Genomic DNA, 17,716 nt, shown 5'->3' with positions numbered 1-17,716 from the left:
CTCTTTCTCCTCCCGCGCTGAGCTAAGAGTTACCCCGAAGAACGACCCTTCTGAGGAACCACAGAAGTGAAAGTGGCTGGGGCGGGTGTCTCAGCTTCTGTGAGAGTATTGTGGGCAGTTTGCCAGTCAGGGGACCCCGTCCAAATTCCAGCTGGGGGAGAGAAGGCTGCTGTCCTGTTTTGTTCTCTATGAAGGACTTCCGATTCTTGATTTTAATCTCCCCCAAGGGCACGAGAAAGGCTCGTGAGTTTGAATCTGATTCCTGTCACCCATCACCCGACACCCATTCACCTTTCCAGGACTCTGTAATGCTTATGTTTGGGTGGAATTCGGTTCTCATCCATTTTCCAGTGCCCCTGCCACCCTGCTGCATCCAGACAAAAATCCGGCCGGAATGAATGCTGGGTTTAGGCGTCTCTTGCATTAGCCCTAGGGAAAGGCAGTTTAATCTGCAAAATTGCTTTAAAGTTATCAGGAGGCCTCTCCAGTTCTGAACATTTTTAATAGCCAACACTCATTCCTTTCCCAATGCAAAGAAGAGATTTATTCTGGCCAGCTTATCCCAAGTAAATCTTGGGTATCTCAGCTTTACATTTTAACGAGAAACAAGCACTTTATAATAACCGCTCAGATTAAACTCCAACGTACTTTCAAACCATTAACCTGGAAGGAATTGTAACGATAAATTAAACATATTAATGAAGCTGTACTACAAGCTCGGAATTTGTTAGGTAAATTGTAGCATTATTAACAACCAACTTGACTTATCACAATCTATCATTGGAGGGAAATGAACTAAAACAGTGATTACCTGACACAAAACCCCGCCAGAATAAATGGAAACAGAAATGATTGTTAACAGCAAATGAAAATCTGCCGGGACATTTTCATGTGAGTGTCAAACGCGGCAGATCTTTAAAATTTCTCTTTTTCTCCTTTCCCCTCCTCTCCCATCGCCTCCGTCCCTTTCACTCTCCTCTTGGGAGGATCTGAGAGCCTGGTTTGGGGTTTACCGGTTGACATACTTGTCTTCAGTTCTGGGTGCGCTTGGCAGAGAGAGCCTGGTTTCTGCACACAGCGTAAATCTCTCCGGGCACTTGTCACCCGTCGTTTGCCTGTCTCTGTCCCTGCGTGGCTCTTGGCTGGCTACAGCCCCCCTGCATGTCAGTCTTCAGGCAGATGTTGTGATTATTTGTGTCTCAATCAGTTTGCACCCTCGTAGGGGCGCAGAATCTCCTGCTTGGAGGAACCTCAGAGTTACAGAGGGCCTCACTTCCACGTGAGGGAGCGAAGGCACAGAAGGTGACCTGTCTTTCTTAACAGCCACCCAGATAATGAAGTGGCAAAAAATGGAAGTTGCAAGTCTCCCAAAAGTGACATGCCCGTACATGGGACCTCAAGTTTCTCAATCCTGGGCTCAGAGCTTTTGGTAGAACTTGGTCCCAGTCTGAGGGTGGTCTATGCTCTAGGGGGCTCAGCCTGGCCACTACCACCCATGGCCCAGGGGAGTCCCTGGTGCACTGAGCCCCTGCACAGCAGAGCACCTGCCTTGGCCGAGGATCTGGCAGACCTTCTTTGGAGGGTCTGCCTAGAACTGTCCTGGGAGATTGCAAGAGGACCAGGTCAGGCCTCTGGGTTGGGGGGTTTGGTGTTGACAGTTTTGCTTTTACTGCCTCATCATAGTCCTTGGGGATCCTAATGCCTAACTCCTCAGATCGCTGTGAGGACCGGACGGGACACTTCACAAAGCCACAACGTAAGCAAACGGCACGGTGTCATGGTCACGATTGTTGGCATGTCAACACACCCTGTCGTCACATTGTCTGAGGAACTAAGCACAAAGCACTTATTCCCACCATCGGCCCCTCCCCCACCACCACCATAGGTAAACTAAGGCCGTTCCCCAATGAGGAGGGAAAATGTTGAGAGGTAGGGCAGGGGGGAGAGGGGAAGAGCGGGTCATCTGGGGAAGGAAAGCAGGTGTAAGGGGAGGAGACTCTTGTGTTGTCTCGCTGCAGCGAGTCTCAGCCAACTTAGCAGGCTGGCAGGAGCCTGCAAAGCCAGTGGGTAAAGAAGACAGGTCCTGGACTCTTGAGCCAAGAGGGTGGAGGCACCCAGAGAGGGTTGTGGAAACCTCAGTGCTGGAATCCTGGAACCTCCTGATGATACGCCTTGACCCTTCAGCCTCATGTTCCCACCAGGGCATCTGTCTGTTGGGTTTCATGAATCAGTCACTAGCTCTCAGCAATGTACACGTACAGATGATTTACAGCCAGGTTGGGGGGAGGAGGGAGGGAAGACAGGCCGGACAAGGTGAACTCACGGGATCACAGCTCAGTGGCCACCTGAGTTATGAGTCTCTCCTTCCATAGATCTCTTCCCTCCATGAATTTCCATTATGTCACCCAGCGTACTCCATTGATGCCAGAGGAGAATTCACTGATATAAATGTGCCCCCCCTTCCCAACCTTTGTGTTTCCGATCTTAAGGCCCCGCCGGACTACACTGTCTAGTGGATCAATTGTCCTGTTTAAAGTCTGAACAGATCTGTAAGTCACAGGAAGTTGAACCCCAGGATAGTGATATCTATACCTGGGTTTGTGACATTTCTTCTTCCTGAGGGTCTCTGGCCATTTGGAAGAGTGACCCAATGATCTAAATCCCTAAAGAAAATAAGTCACCATAGTTTTGACAATGCACATGGTGCATGATGGGCTTAAGAAGGGAGGAGTATTTTAAACCGAATGAACAATAGTGGCAGAGTGGTCAACTCCTAAGCGGCCAGCCACTGTTCGGGGTGGGAGGCTGGGGAGGTTGAGATCAGATCAGAGCTGTGTCCGGTTTGATGCTCAGCCATGCCACCTTTTTTGTTGTGTCACAGAATTTGGCAACAGCCTCTTGCATTCTGACGCTCCATCTTGGAGAATCGAATTGAATAAGGCAGCCCTCTTAGGGAATTGGAACTCAAGCCTTTGTCTATTTGGTTTCCAGACTCAATGCAAATTGTGTCTTAGACCAGAGTGCCTGCATGCAAAGATTTCCAGATTTCTCTGCCATATTCCTTTTGCAAACCCTTTTCCTCACCATATTCATTTTGATTGCATTTTTTCTCACTATGACTCTACTATAATTGTGCCCAATTTAGCAATTGGGAGAAAGAGGCGTGGAAACTGGAGGGTAATTTGCCCAGACATCAAAACAGTTGGCTAGATAGACAAATATGCCAGCTTCTGCTTGTTGCCTCCTTCTCCTGGGTGTGGAGCTGTAGCGTTCTCTACACTTCCTCCTTCCCGTATTTGGCTTCCCTTCCTTCCCCGTGCTCAGCTGGGGAGTCCCTCCAGGGGCTTGCAACTGGGCTAGGAGGTAGATCACCTGCACACAGGCCTTTCCAATACCCACGCCTTCGCTCTCTCCCAAGTGCTTTCTGCTCCTCCCCACCCCCAACCCACAAAAATATCTTTAAAATTTTGTCTTGAACGTTCACCAGACTCCAACACATGTCCCCCAGGGCTCCCTCCTGCCAGTCTATCTGCCTTCCTGCAGGTCTGTCTGCCAGTGCATGCCGGCTAGCAAACACACATGGTGCACCAAAACTTCAGCGTTGCTTTGAACAAGCCCTACCAGGGGATCAGAAATGTGGAGAGCAGATGTCAGAGGTGACCCACCGTCTGCCGTTTATGGGAGTTGCTCATTCTTCGGGTCGGGCAATGTGTACGGAGACTGTCACAGCCAGTGCAGTGAGCATCCAAGAGGTTGTCACTGGTACCTCTCTGGGAATTGGACCGTGATTTTGAAAAACTAAAATAAAAAAGCTTGCCTAGAACACAGACATGCTAGGGTAAACTAGATTTTACGTTCATGCAGATCCTGGGTCTGACATCCTTGCCTTCAGCAGCCTGGCAGAGAGAAAAATAACAGTGTGTTTTGCGTGTGATCAAAGTTAAGTAAACCAACCCCTGCCAAGCTCTTCTCTTTGTCAAGCGAAAGAGAGGGACGGAGGTGAGGGCATCATAAGTGTGTGTGAGGGGGCGGCAGGAGAGCCAGGTGAGGAGAGAAAAATGCTGGCTAGTGAGTGTGCAATGAGTTGATGTGCTGGCATCTGACACCCTCTCCAGGCTAGAGATGGGGCAGGGTGGCTGGGGGCTGGCATTGCCAGGGACGGGAGGGCAGAAGAACAAGGGCATTTCGGGCAACAAGTGGTATCAGCCAGTGGCTCCTCTCCCTGGGGACACCCTTGTGCCCCCTCTACTGAAGCAATCATTCCCAGCCTTCAGTGAATTTCACGATTGCCTCGAGGGCTCCTTCTATCCAGATTGCTGGCTGCACCCTCAGAGTTTCTCAGCCAGTAGGTCTGCCGTGAGGCTGGAGAAATGTACATTGCTGACAAGTTCCCAGATGCCGCTGGTCAGAGGCCCACGCTCTCAGAACCACGGTGCCAGGGAAGTCAAGAAGCCGACTTGCTTTAGACGCTTCTAATCCAGGAAGTCACAGGGGGCTATGTATTAACTGGGCTTTCATACTGTGTCCACCAGAAGAAATGTTTTTATTCATATGAAGTATGTAGAGAGGCACTAACCCCCTAAAGCTGCTCTCTTTTTTCAATCATAAGGTAAAACATGACAGCAGTGCCTTTAGCGTATGGGTGTGATAGGCTGAATTGTATGTTTCCCTCCCCCCTCCGCCCCTCACCCAAAGAAATGTTGAAGTCCCAACCTCTGGTGCAGGTGACTGTGACCTTATTTGGAAACAGAGTCTTTGCAGAGGTAACGAAGTTATTTAGATGTAATCCAAGTCATGCTGGATTAGGGTGGGTTCTCAATCCGACATCTGGTGGCTTTATAAGAGAACAGAGTGAGAGATTTGGACTTAGAAATAGACACAGGAAAGAATGCCCTGTGAAGACAGAGGCAGAGGTTGGCTTTATTCTGCCACAGCCAAGGAAAGCCAAGGATTGCCAGCAACCACCGGAAGCTCGGACAAAGCAATGAGAAATTCTTCCCTAGAGCCTTCAGAGAGAACATGACCCTGCCAGCACCTCGGTCTCAGGCTTCTAACCTCCAGAACTATGAGAGAATAAATGTGTTGTTTTAGGCCACTCAGCTTGTGGTATTTTGTTATGGCGGCCCTGGCAACCTTATGCATGGGAGCTTCAGAGTTTGACTGTGTTATCTTAGGAGCAGTCAGCACGACCGCTTTGGGTGGGTTTTGTGTCTGCTGACTTTCAGGGAGATACCCTATACCAAGGACATCCACGTTCGGCTTTGGGCGGCTTGACTGTGGAGCCTTGCCTGGAGGACACCCAGGAGTGGAAGCTTTTCCCAGGCAATTGGATGGGATAGCAGGGAAATGGGAGAAGGAAGGGGTGCGCCCTCCCCGACCCTGCACAATCCCTGTAGAACCCCATAACCACTGAGGTGGGGGAGGGTGCTAGGCGTTTCAGGGGTTCACACAGAATGAAAGAAAGGCTAGGGTGACAGCAAGTTGGAGAAAACCTCCTGGAAGAGCCGGAAGTCAATGATCTTAGAGCACCAGGAGATTAGCATGAGGAAAAAGACGTGGTCTCTGAGGAATGCAAAGCTTGAACAATGTCATGGCAGAGGAGTACGGCGGTGACGTGTTTGAAGAGCAGGAACCAGGTGGCGAGAAGGAGAAGTTGCACAAGGCCTGAGAGCAGATGGTCGTATGAAGGCCTCCTCACCATACCTGGGATGTCATAGTTCCCTGTTTCTCAATTTGGGGCTGCCTGGCCACTGCATGGGAATCACCAGTGGTGCTTATCGGGAATGCAAGTTCCTGGGCTCCACCTCGGCCATGCTGAGAGTGAGAATCCCAGTGAAAGGGCCTGGGAAGCTGTGTTCTCACCAACTCCGAAGGTAGATGGTCTACCCATGAAGTCTGAAAACCACTGCCGCAGATGCTTCATCAACGCTAATAGGCTTACCCCTTGCTAGATAAAATTAGGGGAAGTTCAGAAGAACAGAAGAGAGAGGGAAAGGAGAAGAGGGGGTTTCTGGAGAGTTTTAGGATAGCCCTTCCCCAGTCGTCTTGCTCAGGACCTCTGTGTGGGCCACGCCGGCTTCCCAGTGCACACACCTTCCCTCCCACAGTTGGACCACAGCCGGCTGGTGCGTTTCAGGGCTAGTAGACTGGAATCACCGGCCCGTCGCAGCTCTGCCACCTACTGGTGGTAGGGGGAGATGCAGAACTCAACGCGGAGTTCCCGCTGATGAAAGAGCAGTTTCAGAAAACACACACACACACACACACACACACACACACACACACACACACACACACACACACTCACTCACTCACGCACGCACACGCGCGCACACAGACACCACCCACTAGGGCCCACTGGCCCTGCGAAGCCGCAGCAGCAGCTGTTGGTTCACCTGTTGCCACAAGTACAGATGCATTAGATTTCTCAGTTCAGGGACTGATGAGATCGGAGGCGGGGGAGGGGGGGAGGAAAAAGGAAAGCAAAGCGCAGAATGGTCACCAGAGGCTCTGAAAAGATCTCTTCCTCCTTCCTTACTGTTTTCCATGAAGAACACAGGAGGTAAGGATGATAGTGAGAGTTGTGAAAAGTGCCCTCTGTGGGGGAGGGGTGGGGTGGAGGCAAATGTAAGCCGCTGAGGTCCTCCTGGCTCCCGGCCCTAGGGGCGGGGAGCAGGGAGAGGGGGTGTGAGCAGCCCACCCCCCCTCAGCTGGGCTCTCCTGCACCCAGGGCACATGAGCACAGACTAATCTTATGTCCTTCCCGTGAAGCATACTGCTGGCCAGTATTATGGTCTCGTCTGCCTCAGTTTCCCCATCGTAGCCTCTGCCTCGTGACTACCTGCACTGCAGGCCCACTTGTTTGGGGTGAACTTCTGTCCTTGCCTTGTCTCATGCGGTGATCTTACGTCAAAACTGCTGGGGGTTGAGTTTCACTGACCAGGTTACCTTCAGTCTTTGGGAAAACAGTCAACAGATCACAGCCATTCTCAGGAGTCACAGATACTTAACACTTGTGGAGAATGCTCCCTGGCCTGCAAACTCGGCCGGCCAGTCCCCTTTGCTCTGACGGTTTCTTGTTCTCCCTCCCTGCCCTTGGCTCTCTTCCTCCCCCTCTCTGAAGCTGCTTGGCTGGCTGTAACCTGAGCCAGCTGAGGGAGGGAGCAGGCTGGGAGGGTCTCTGAAGTGGGTGTCCAGGCAATGAGCTCTGGCCTTTGCTGGTGGTGCCCTACTTTGCTCTTGCTGTGCATGACTTGGTCATTGTGAAACCACTGTGGCTTGGCAAGGGCAAGCAAGTGGACACTGAATGCCACAAAGCATACACAATCAGGGCAAGCTTTGTCTCAGGCCAGTAAATCAAATCCAGCCCGACCGAACACATTCCAACGCCACACAACACAACACGATGCAGTCCAATCTAACCAATGCAACCCAATCCAACCCAACCCATCCCAACCCAATATAACACAACACACCAAAATAAAATAAGCCCAACCAGCAGGCAGTCTTATAGCACCTTATTTACTCACCTCACTCTGCATCGATAGAACTGGGGAGGTAGGAGACTGGGGAGTGGATTTTCCTGGTCATATTCCATCCCTTATTTATAGGATGGTTAACAACAAGGGAATGTCGAGGCGGCATGGTGAGAGCAGCAGGTTCAGGAGTGAAGAGAGCGGTACCATGAATTTGGGTATTCACTTAACATCTAGGATTTTGTTCTGCATCTGTTGGCGTGCTGGGGCCTAAAGACATGTTACTAACCTGGCTCACCACGCTGTGAGGATACACTGAAACAATGGACCCAAAAACTCTTTTTCAAAGTTTAAAGGTTTAAGCTATTGTTAGCTGAGTAACTGCTTTATAGACAAGTTAAACCTATGTTTTCAAATCTTGGCCTAGAGGCCTTTAAGAGCTGGGGTTTCTACCCCACAGTGACTCAGTCGAGGAAGGCTAAAATAAAAAGCTGTCACTTACTCCACCATTTTTTCCCATGACTCCAAATTGGTTGATTCCATTTATCCTTTTTAATTAAAAAAAAATTTTTTTTAACGTTTATTTTTGAGACAGAGAGAGACAGAGCATGAACAGGGGAGGGGCAGAGAGAGAGAGGGAGACACAGAATCTGAAACAGGCTCCAGGCTCTGAGCTGTCAGCACAGAGCCCGATGCAGGGCTCGAACTCACGGACCGTGAGATCATGACCTGAGCCAAAGTCAGACGTTTAACCGACCGAGCCACCCAGGCGCCCCGGTTGATTCCATTTATTAAAGAACATATCAAGGATTTCCAAAACTCCAGTTAGAAAGCTTGCCTTGAAGAAATGTGTTATTCCCTTAACGCACACACAGAGGACCCAAACACAAGAAGTTGGCTACGACAGAACTGAGAGAATGTGGATTATTCTACATAATCCACCTCCGACACAAGGTAGGGAGCCTCTTGGTGGTGTGGTATTTTGTGTTTTCTGTGCTTGAGACAGTAAGTAGATTCTCACCTTTGTTGAAGGGATAAAAATGCTCACCTTCAAGGGTCTTCTTGTAAGTTCTCCAAATTGGGAAAGTAGAGTATGGGTGATTATCCCCTCTTATAAAAGTCAGATTCTGCCAGTCCCCGCCTCTGAAACATACACTTCCGCCTTGGCTTGAGGCATCAAGCCCAGTGCTTGGAAGAGCATTCAGGGGTCTCTTGTACCTGCCTCCAAACTACCACCCCAGGCTTCCTCCTCACCTATCCCTCTGAAGTCATCTGTCCTGGCCATAGCTGGCCAGTCCCCACTGCACACACATGACACCGTCTTCCATCCCCACCTGCTCATGCTAGCCAGTCCCAGGACACGTTCCTCCTTATAGCTCCTTCTGTGTGAATCATATGCCTCCTTTACAAGTCAGCTCAAAGCACCACAATTCTGCGCAATGCTAACCATTCTTTCCTTCTCGTGGCCACACACAGCCTGTTATCTCTGTACTTCACTCAGGAGGAGCTGGGTGTGGGCGATAGGACATGTTGGCAGAGATCTGGTAGAAAATTCTCAACTTACCACCTGTTGGCTGTATCTGACCTCAGGTATGTCATTCAACCCCTCAAGTCTTGGTTTATTTACACCTGCGATGTGAATAAAAATAACTCTCTCCCTTATTTCATCAGAATTGTAGCTCATTTATTAAATCAACAAGTGTTTATTGCAGACCTACTAAGTGTGGTGTGGATTAAATTAGATAATAGATATGAAACTGCTTTCTAAATTGTGTTTTGTATCTGAGTTGTTTTAGACAAGAAACCTTTGAGGGTAGAAAGTAGCCAAATTCCCTTTGAATCCTTTGATTCAAAGATTGTATCTTCTGTGGCAACAGTTTACTGTGTAAACAGTAGGTGCTCAGTTAGTGTCCAACCATGGCACAAACTAGAGAAAACAAGACTCCCAGAGATTGCACACAGTGGCTGATGGAAGAGCCCACAGGTCCTCTGTCTCCTTGGCCTCAGTCACAGAAATATCTCCCCTGCTCCCAGACCCTCCGACCAGCTCGTCTCAGTCGCCAAATGAAAAAGGCAGGGAGAGAAAGCCATAGAGGAAGAGCATAGGTTTCCATTGGATAAACAAAATGCTTGGGAGAGTGAAGAATAGATTATTGTTAATTATCTGACGCCCTTATTTATGTAGTGTCTGTGATAATAATAATAATAAAAACTCTCTGGAGTACTTGCAGCCCATTGGAGGCTGAGGAAATAATTACCTGCTTAGAAATCTGGGAGGAAATTAAGTGACGTGAGACAGTTTTGTTGCTGGCTTCTTTTTGTCTACCTTTCACTAGTGCAACACGACAAGCTGACATGAGCAGAGTCCTCTGGGCTGAAGAGGAACAAAGAAGTGTTTCCATCCTGCTTTTCCCTGGTCTACCTTGAGGGACAGGAAATAAAGCTCGCTGCCTAATGAATGCAGCTACAGGTCAAGCCAGTGGACTTCATGCTACAGACCAGGGATGTAGGGACATTCTGATCTAGCGCCCAGGGCCTTGGGAGGAGGGGGGGGGGGTGGTCAGTGGGGCTTGTCTTGGAACCTGGAGAGTAATGGCTTGTACAATCTCCTTCTCCCTTCCCGAGATTTCTTGACGCTCAGTTCTTCCATCTTTCCCCTCCCCTCAAGCCATTGCCTCCATTTCCCCTCCTTGCTAACTGGGGCAAAAGTTGGAAGGCCCCAAGAAACAGAAGGGAACAGTGACCCCTGGTGGTTGGTGCTGGCATGAGGCCCACCAAAGGTAACCAAGGGAAAAGGTCTGTGAGCAGGAAGGGCCCAAACGCAGGTTCCATGCTTAGAGTCAGCCCTCAGAGTATACTTCACTTTGTTTTAAGTCTTAGGTCAGTAAGGCACATAAGCGCTGAGTTGTTGGTGGTTTTTTGTTTGTTTGTTTGTTTTCATAATGATACATAAATTAGGGTTTTGAAAATGACATGGGATTTGGAGAGGAGTTCCAGAACCAGCCCCTAAGCAAAATTTTGGTGGAAAAGGAGACTTCTCTTTAGTTCTTCAAAAATGCCACCACTTCTCCAACCTGAACCATCCTGGTTTCTGTTGTTCCCTCCATTAATCTTTCACTAGGCACCCCCATTCTCTTCTGTCGTGGAAGAACTGTAGCTAACGAAAGCCCATATCTAGCCTATGTAATCGTGTAACCTGGACCAGAGAGTGCACCTAAACCCGCCATTTTGTTGATGGTACCTAGAGAGACAGGCAACCTCTTCTAGATCAGGGCCTTTCTCTTTACCCCAGTCCACCCCACCCCAAAGGTCAGCTTCCTCTCCCTCATCAGAATATTTGTATCTTAAAAGATGCTTAACCCAAACAAAAGTGCCTCAAATGCTGGAATTCGAAAATGGCAATGACTGTGTGGAGAAGATATCTTTTGTGTGTTCCTCAAAGTGACTCCCTATTCATTTGTAAGTTTATGTAAGTTAAGGCATGGAGCCTACTTAAGCTGCTGGGCTGGGAAACGGGAGAATGTTCTCATTTCTCAACTGAGTGAGCCCTCTGTGGTTGTTCAGAGGCAACCTGAAGGGAAGTGGAAAAATGTGACTTTGTGTTCTTCTCTTTCACCACTGACTTGCCAAGCTGTGTTCTTAATCCATGAACTGTGCCAGACCTGATCTCAGAGAGAAGGTGAGAGGTACAGCGGTCTAAATTCTGGCTCTGGAAAATGTCATTGTGTCGCGATTTCACAGTCCCCCTCTAGCATGGCAGTGGCCAATGGCAAGTCCTTAGCAACCACTTTCTACCTCAGCACCAGTCCTGAATCTCCAAAGGCAATCAGACACCATCAACTGGCCATGCCATCATTATCTCACATTCAGCAGATCTCAGACTCACTTTTCATCTTGCCACCCACACCAGTTCTCCAACCCAACTTGCCCTTGGTACCATCAGTCCCTTGGTCATCCAGACATGACAATTCAGAGTTGTCACTGATCTTCAAGCTCCATCACCTTCTATCTTCCTTCTTTTCTCAATTCCCACTGCCTGGAGGCTAGGCCACAGTCTTTTACTGTCACTCCATTTCTGGTCTCTCCCATTCACACCACCTAATATAAAACCTATGTTCCAGGAACACGCAGTTTCCTACAGCAAAAAAGGCTTGTAAAGGAGAGTTATTTCTGTATGATCCCAGACTGCCACCACTCATCACATTTGATCCCTTAAGATATCCTCAGAATACATTAAATAATACTTCAACCAATTTCATCCATAAGACTTTGAGTAACCATTATTAACTTAATAGTGACTCTGGACTTGAAGAAAAATGATAGGGATACATGGGCATATTCCTGGAGTGGAATGTGATAGGCAGAGGGGGTTCATGGAGTTCAAGGACCATCCCCACCCATATTCAGGAGGCCAGCTCCACCTTCAGACCATCAAGAAAGAATGAGTGTTACTCATCCTATTATGAATCTCAGTGTCAATATGGACAGGAGACCAAGCCTCTCTCCCTTACCCGTGATGCAACCATGAAACATGAGTGACAAGAGAAGGGTCTTGGAGTACCCTATGGACCTCCTGTGATAATAACTGAAAAATTTAGATGAGCAATGATGATGACGGTGTGCTAAATGCTTTTCATCTACTGACTCATTAATTCTTCCTGTCAGCCAAATGTGGTCGGTGCAGTTATTCCTCGTATTTTACGAATGAGGACACTAGGGGTTGGAGAAGTTGACTCATTTCCCAGGAGTCTCATAGCTAGGTCATGGCAGAGCTGGGTTTGGAGCCCACGTTAATGGCCTGGGGAACCCATGTGCGTACTCACTACATAATTTCTTGGCCAAGCCTGGAAAGCAACGTCCTGACAGAGTAAGTGTTGGCCAAATAAAGAAAGGAACATAATATTATTAATACGTTACTGTAACATTAGTGTATTATACTAACATATTGATTCTTAATGTTAATATTCCAACCAGTGGCTTTCCTGCTCTAGTGGTTACCTCCCACTAGGTCTAGGTTTCCACATCTGAGCATGAGGAGAGACGGTTCCCACAAGAGCAAGGATGGTTGCTGTGGGTTTTGCGCAGCGCCTCAGAGTTGTGAGATCAATAGTTTAATTGCTGTGAAACATGGGCCTTGGTGATGCTGTATAAATAATTGTAATAACTGTGGCCAGTGACGGAGAGGATGGTTTTCCAATATCTTATTTTAAAATGCATTTCTCTGCAATTAACTCCACAAGCTTCTGGCAGAATGAGTATCCCGTATAGGCACTGTTTTTTTTTTTTTCTTCAAGACCCTTCAGCTCTGATACCTCATGCTTTTTCCAGACTCTCCCTCACTGGGATCAAAGTTCACCCATCTGACTTGAGGAGAGTGTCTTTAGGCCCCTCAGCGGAGGGTGGGGGCGGCTTAAAGCAGAGTCTCTGTGGTTTTCCTAGGATGAAGGGTGGTCAAAAGACCCTTTGTGATAATCACAGCCAAACTCCCCCTGGCCCTGGGGCCCCTCAGCTTTCTGCATCTGTGAATTCCAGCGCTGTCTGGTGATGTCATCCCCGGACAGGGACGCCCTTCTCCACTCCAGAATTCTAAGCCCCAGGAAGGCTGTTCCCCACAGTGTCTTTGGGAGCAGATTTTCTGACTGCAAACCATTCACATGCCTCACCCAGGCCTCATGAATTCCTGGGTTCTCATTTGAAATAGTTCCAAGTGTTTCTTTCTCAGAGTAGCTGCTAGAAAGAAAGAAAGAAAGAAAGAAAGAAAGAAAGAAAGAAAGAAAAGAAAAGAAAAGAAAATGTGGGCAGTGGCTGCAGGGGAGATGTGTGGGAATAGAGACAGGGCGAAATAAGTAACACTTGGTGATCAGTGAGACAGTACTGAGCAAAGTCCATTCCTCAGAAAAGATCCAGATAGTTTTTGCTGGACAATAATGAACCCTGTCACTATGGTGCACGACAATACCTACTTTTTTGTCAGTTAAGCAAACTTAAACTCCAGTATAGGGCTCTACTCCCTGGCTTTGTGACCTTGGGTTAGATGAGTAACACACAGCCCTGCTCTCAAGAAGCACACAGGCAAGTAGAAAGATGGGTACACACACAAGACCCCGTGTTGTGATGTGTCACAAGTGCCCTGATCAAGGCACGCGGGTAAGTGCTTCTAAGGTACCTGCAGGAGATATCAAGTCTATCCTGGGAGACGGTGGGGGAAATTTTTGGAGAGAGTGAAGCTGAGCTGGGTCTTGAGTAAACACCAAATGTATCCCACACTTACTTCTGACCCTTATTTTGTCCATACAAAAAAAAATTCCTAGATAACCCAGGAGCTGGGGTTACTTCAAAATTTTGGTATAGATCCCAAGTGAGCAAAATTTGACTCTCTGCCTAGTTCAGGACTTTGTAAGTTTACTGACATTTGAAAGGAACCCTTAGCCATTCAGCCAGAAGCCAGATGGTGTCACTGTGACCAAAGTCCTTCCCGAGGTGGGGGGTGGGGGGGGGGTGCCATGTGGTCTGCAGGGTGAGCGGCTGATGCCCCATCCTTGACTGAGGAATTGTGTTCACCTTCTGGAAAACCAGCACCTTGGTACTTTGCACTAGTAAACATAGGCTGTTCCCAGCCTCACAAAAATACACACAGGTGTCCTTGGATGGTGCCCCTCGAGAGGGCTGATGCCCCAACAGCTTGATGAGGCTGCAGGGAAAGAACCCAGAGCAGAGCTCATCAGAGAGAGCAGATGTCGAGGTGATAAGCACTTGTCTGACGCTCCCTGGGTTATTTATTTGTCAAGGAAATTGCCAAACTGTGCCTAGGGGCTAAGCTGCAGTCCCGTGGCTTCATGCAGACAGCTCTGAACAGTCTGACAAGTGGGAACCAGAGAGGGCTGGCTGCTGCCACCGCCCTTAGCGTTCCAAACGGCACTGATGGTCCTTGTAAGGGCAGGACGTCAAAGAGATGTACGCTTGGGAGAGTCTCTGAGGAGCTGGGGTGCTGGATCTTTCTTCCATTGTGAATAGAACTCATACGTCCTTTTGTTAATTTGCCAAACTTCTATTAAGCAACTCTGGTATTCACAAAGCTCTTGGGGTCCTTTCTAGAGGTCTGTGTTCTGCTGCATTAGCATCATCTTCATCTGCCTCCTGACGGACCGTGCACAACTCCATGCTGCCTAGACTGCTTTCTATGTACTGGACACTTGAGTCAGAGCACTTCACAATCCGCCTGATGAAGTCCTGGCGGCAGCCTTGAGCTTGGAATTCTGAGCCCAGTATTTCAGCTGAGGACAGTAACTCAGTCCTCAAGTTCTGCCTGACGTCACAAACGTTAATAAGAGGCAGAATCAGGAGGCTGGCCCGGCTGGCTACGCAGCCGCGTGCATAAGCCCGATGCCGCAGACCTGCCCTCAAGGTGCCGACTCTCGTGGCGAAAGCCGACACCCTGGAAGCGTGGGAGCAAATCGGGAGAGACTTCCACGTGGGCCGAGGCACGAGGCAGCTTCAGTGGCTGCACGGGCGCCTTGGGTGACGTGACGCGAGACAGTCAGAGCGGGGCGGGTATTAATGAGAGAGCTTTTGGCCGAGTGTCTCGCGCCAGGTTCCGAGGGGCACCTGGGGTGGTTGAAAGGCAGCAGGGAGGAAACCGGAGGAAGAAAGCAGGTGAGGGAAATGGTGTGAACAGGAGTGTGAGTGGACTGATCCCATTCCTGGAGGGAACCTGCCTGGCAGGAGGGTCAAGGCTGTACTGAGGAGTGAGGGGATGCTGCACCTACACCTGCTTTGCCTGGGCAGTGCCACGTGGTTGCTGGGTGAGGAGGAGGATGGACAGGGTGGTCCCTGGAGTGAGCAAGGGGTATGGGGGAGGCCTGGGGCGAAGACCTGGCCTCTAGGGTGCCCATGGCAGAATATAGAGGATGGTCTGGAGACGGAAATGGCTGGCTAAGGATGAGAAAAATAACTAGGAGACCCGAAGGGTGGGGGGCTGCCTCCGAGCTGGGAGAAAACCGGACAAAGCCTACAGCCTTCATTCAGCCACCACTTGATTCTTGAGTCTCTACTCTGTGCCAGGCCCTATGCTGGAAGCTTCTGTCCTCCGAGCCAGGAGCCAGCTGGTTAGGACCCCTGAAGATCCTGGAGGCCCTGCCACAGCTCATGCAAGAGTCCATCCGTCTCCAGGCTCCGCTCTACTTCCGTTCTCCCTGGGTGCTCCAGCTGGACAGGGGTTTCTTCTCGTTCCGGCACAGCTGCGTGAAGCACCTGCTGGGTACCACTCCGGAGGAGTTGGGTTTCCAGCAGGAGAGGATTGCTGACTGCACACCAGCCTCTTGCTGTCATGATGCGCCTCTGTGCATTAACCCCTTTGTGACTGCAACCGTTGGGGGAGTGCAGAAGAGAGGGGATGGCCCCTTATTTGGCGGGGGACACATGGAGCTCAGAGACTGTGTGGGAGGACAGGGTGAAGAGTGATTTGTCTCTCATAAAAGAGGCAGGAGGGGAGTGTGGATGAAGAATCAGGAGCACTGATTCTGGGTCCAGGACTCTGTCCCTGACACTGTATGCGGCATGGCTTCATCTCTGGGAAGCTTCTCAGCACCCTGCCAGCTCTGACTCTGCCTCCTGCCTGCGACGGGTCCTCAGAGATGCCTCTCCTGTCTGCGAGGCCAGGCTGTGGTACTCCACTTCCCCTCCTGTGGCTTCCCCAAGCCATAGGCATGAAGCTGCTTTCTTCTTTCTCCATAAAGTCGCTGGCTTTCTGAATCACACCAAAGTGGAGACAGGCTCAGGGTTTCCCGGACAATCCCCCAGCTTCAGGACAGCCGTGTGAAGGTGTGTGCCTCCATGTTGGCGGCATGCCCGTCTGAACATTCCGTCTATGTGCACAGACCCTTCTCCACCCAGTTTCCTATCTTCTGTCCAGCAGTGCCTCCTTTCTCATCTGCCTCAGGTGGCCCAGAGTGGAGCCATAGGTCCTCTTCTCTTTCTAACGCCTAGGTGACCTTGTCGGATGCTGGAGTCCGATCTGTGGGCCACATCTGATCTCTCTACAGCGCACACGATTGCTACTCCCACTGGGGATGAGTGGGAGTCACGGGATCAATTCATTTGAATTGCCTCCATAGTGATCATGGCTAACTTTTATGGAAACTTAACTGTTACCCCTTTCTCTGTGCTAAGTGTTCTACACGCTTGCGACATGATCAGACTCCCACAATACGAATAACGATATCTGTTTGACGTCTGAGGGAAGTGATACTCAAAGTTTGGCAGATGTATCTACGGCCACAGAGTTCCTGAGTGGCAGAGGTGGGGTTCCCGTCGTCTGCTCCTGGGCTTTACCCCCGTGCTCTTCTGCCTGCAGCCCCATCTCAGGAGCCAGAGGACTCGGGTCTTTTGTAACGTGGATGAGACCACGGTGCACCTGCCGATGTGTGTAAAGCACATGGCGCGGCTCGTGGCAGACGGTGAATCAACTCTCTATTCATCCTGTTTTTCCAGGAGTGGGTGCGGTCTGTCCGGGCTCCTTTGTGGCCAGAGGCATGCAGGAAGTGGCCAACCAGGCTTTGGGGTACAGGCTACTCAAACGAGTGGTGACTCTGGGGTTACACTCTGCATGACCCACCCAAGCTTCAAACCTGTAACTTGCCCCATGCTCTTTGGAAGGGTGAGTCTCTGGAGGGGTGCAGCAAGAGAGGCTGGTTTTAAATATTTTACATTTGAGATGTGCTGGTTTGAGCCTTTTTCTGGCACTTCCTTGATATCCGCCATGCTGACCTTCCTTTTTATTCCCTCTCTCCTAGAGTTGTTCTTTGTGTCAGCACCCAAACAGGTCGGGGGAGGGACGGAGGCCACTGTTCCCAATTTTCTCTGTTTGTGGCAATGCAAGGTGACACGTCCTAATGGCAACCTAGAAATCATCATTCAGTTTCATGAGTGTGTGTTGACAGACCCAAAGGGACCCATTTTCCCGACAGTGTTCGGTAACACGGCACGGGATTCACGCACGCACGGGGCCTAATTAATTACCGTTTACACTCCTGCAGTTCCCTTTACATCCTTTTCCTCCTGGCTGGAATCAGGAAATCAAACCAAAGCGCCCTCATTGTACTATTCTGGGGCAGCTGAAGCTGTGTGAACACGGAAGCAGGGTCTAAGCCCACATTCCGAGCCCTGGGAATGGCGGCAGGAGGGTGGCTACAGCAAGAGTCCACTCTGTGGCGAGCCAGGGCACTGCCGGCCCGCTGGGGTCT

General features: G+C 49.8%; 1 protein-coding gene across 1 annotated transcript in view; it reads left to right on the top strand.

The window, feature by feature from the left end:
- Nucleotides 1-5,590: 5,590 nt before the first annotated feature.
- Nucleotides 5,591-17,716, top strand: part of PLXNA4 (plexin A4) — a 178,573-nt gene continuing 166,447 nt past the window's right edge. The window contains exon 1 of the mRNA XM_047095252.1: nt 5,591-5,662. Within this exon, the coding sequence (XP_046951208.1) occupies nt 5,591-5,662 (72 nt within the window). The remainder of the gene's footprint in view (nt 5,663-17,716) is intronic.

Source organism: Lynx rufus, unplaced genomic scaffold, assembly GCF_022079265.1.
Source record: "Lynx rufus isolate CCGP_SWC_20201006 ecotype Redwood Valley unplaced genomic scaffold, mLynRuf1.p SCAF_4, whole genome shotgun sequence".
Taxonomy (NCBI): Eukaryota; Metazoa; Chordata; class Mammalia; order Carnivora; family Felidae; genus Lynx; species Lynx rufus.
This window is presented reverse-complemented; position numbering and strand designations above follow the sequence as displayed.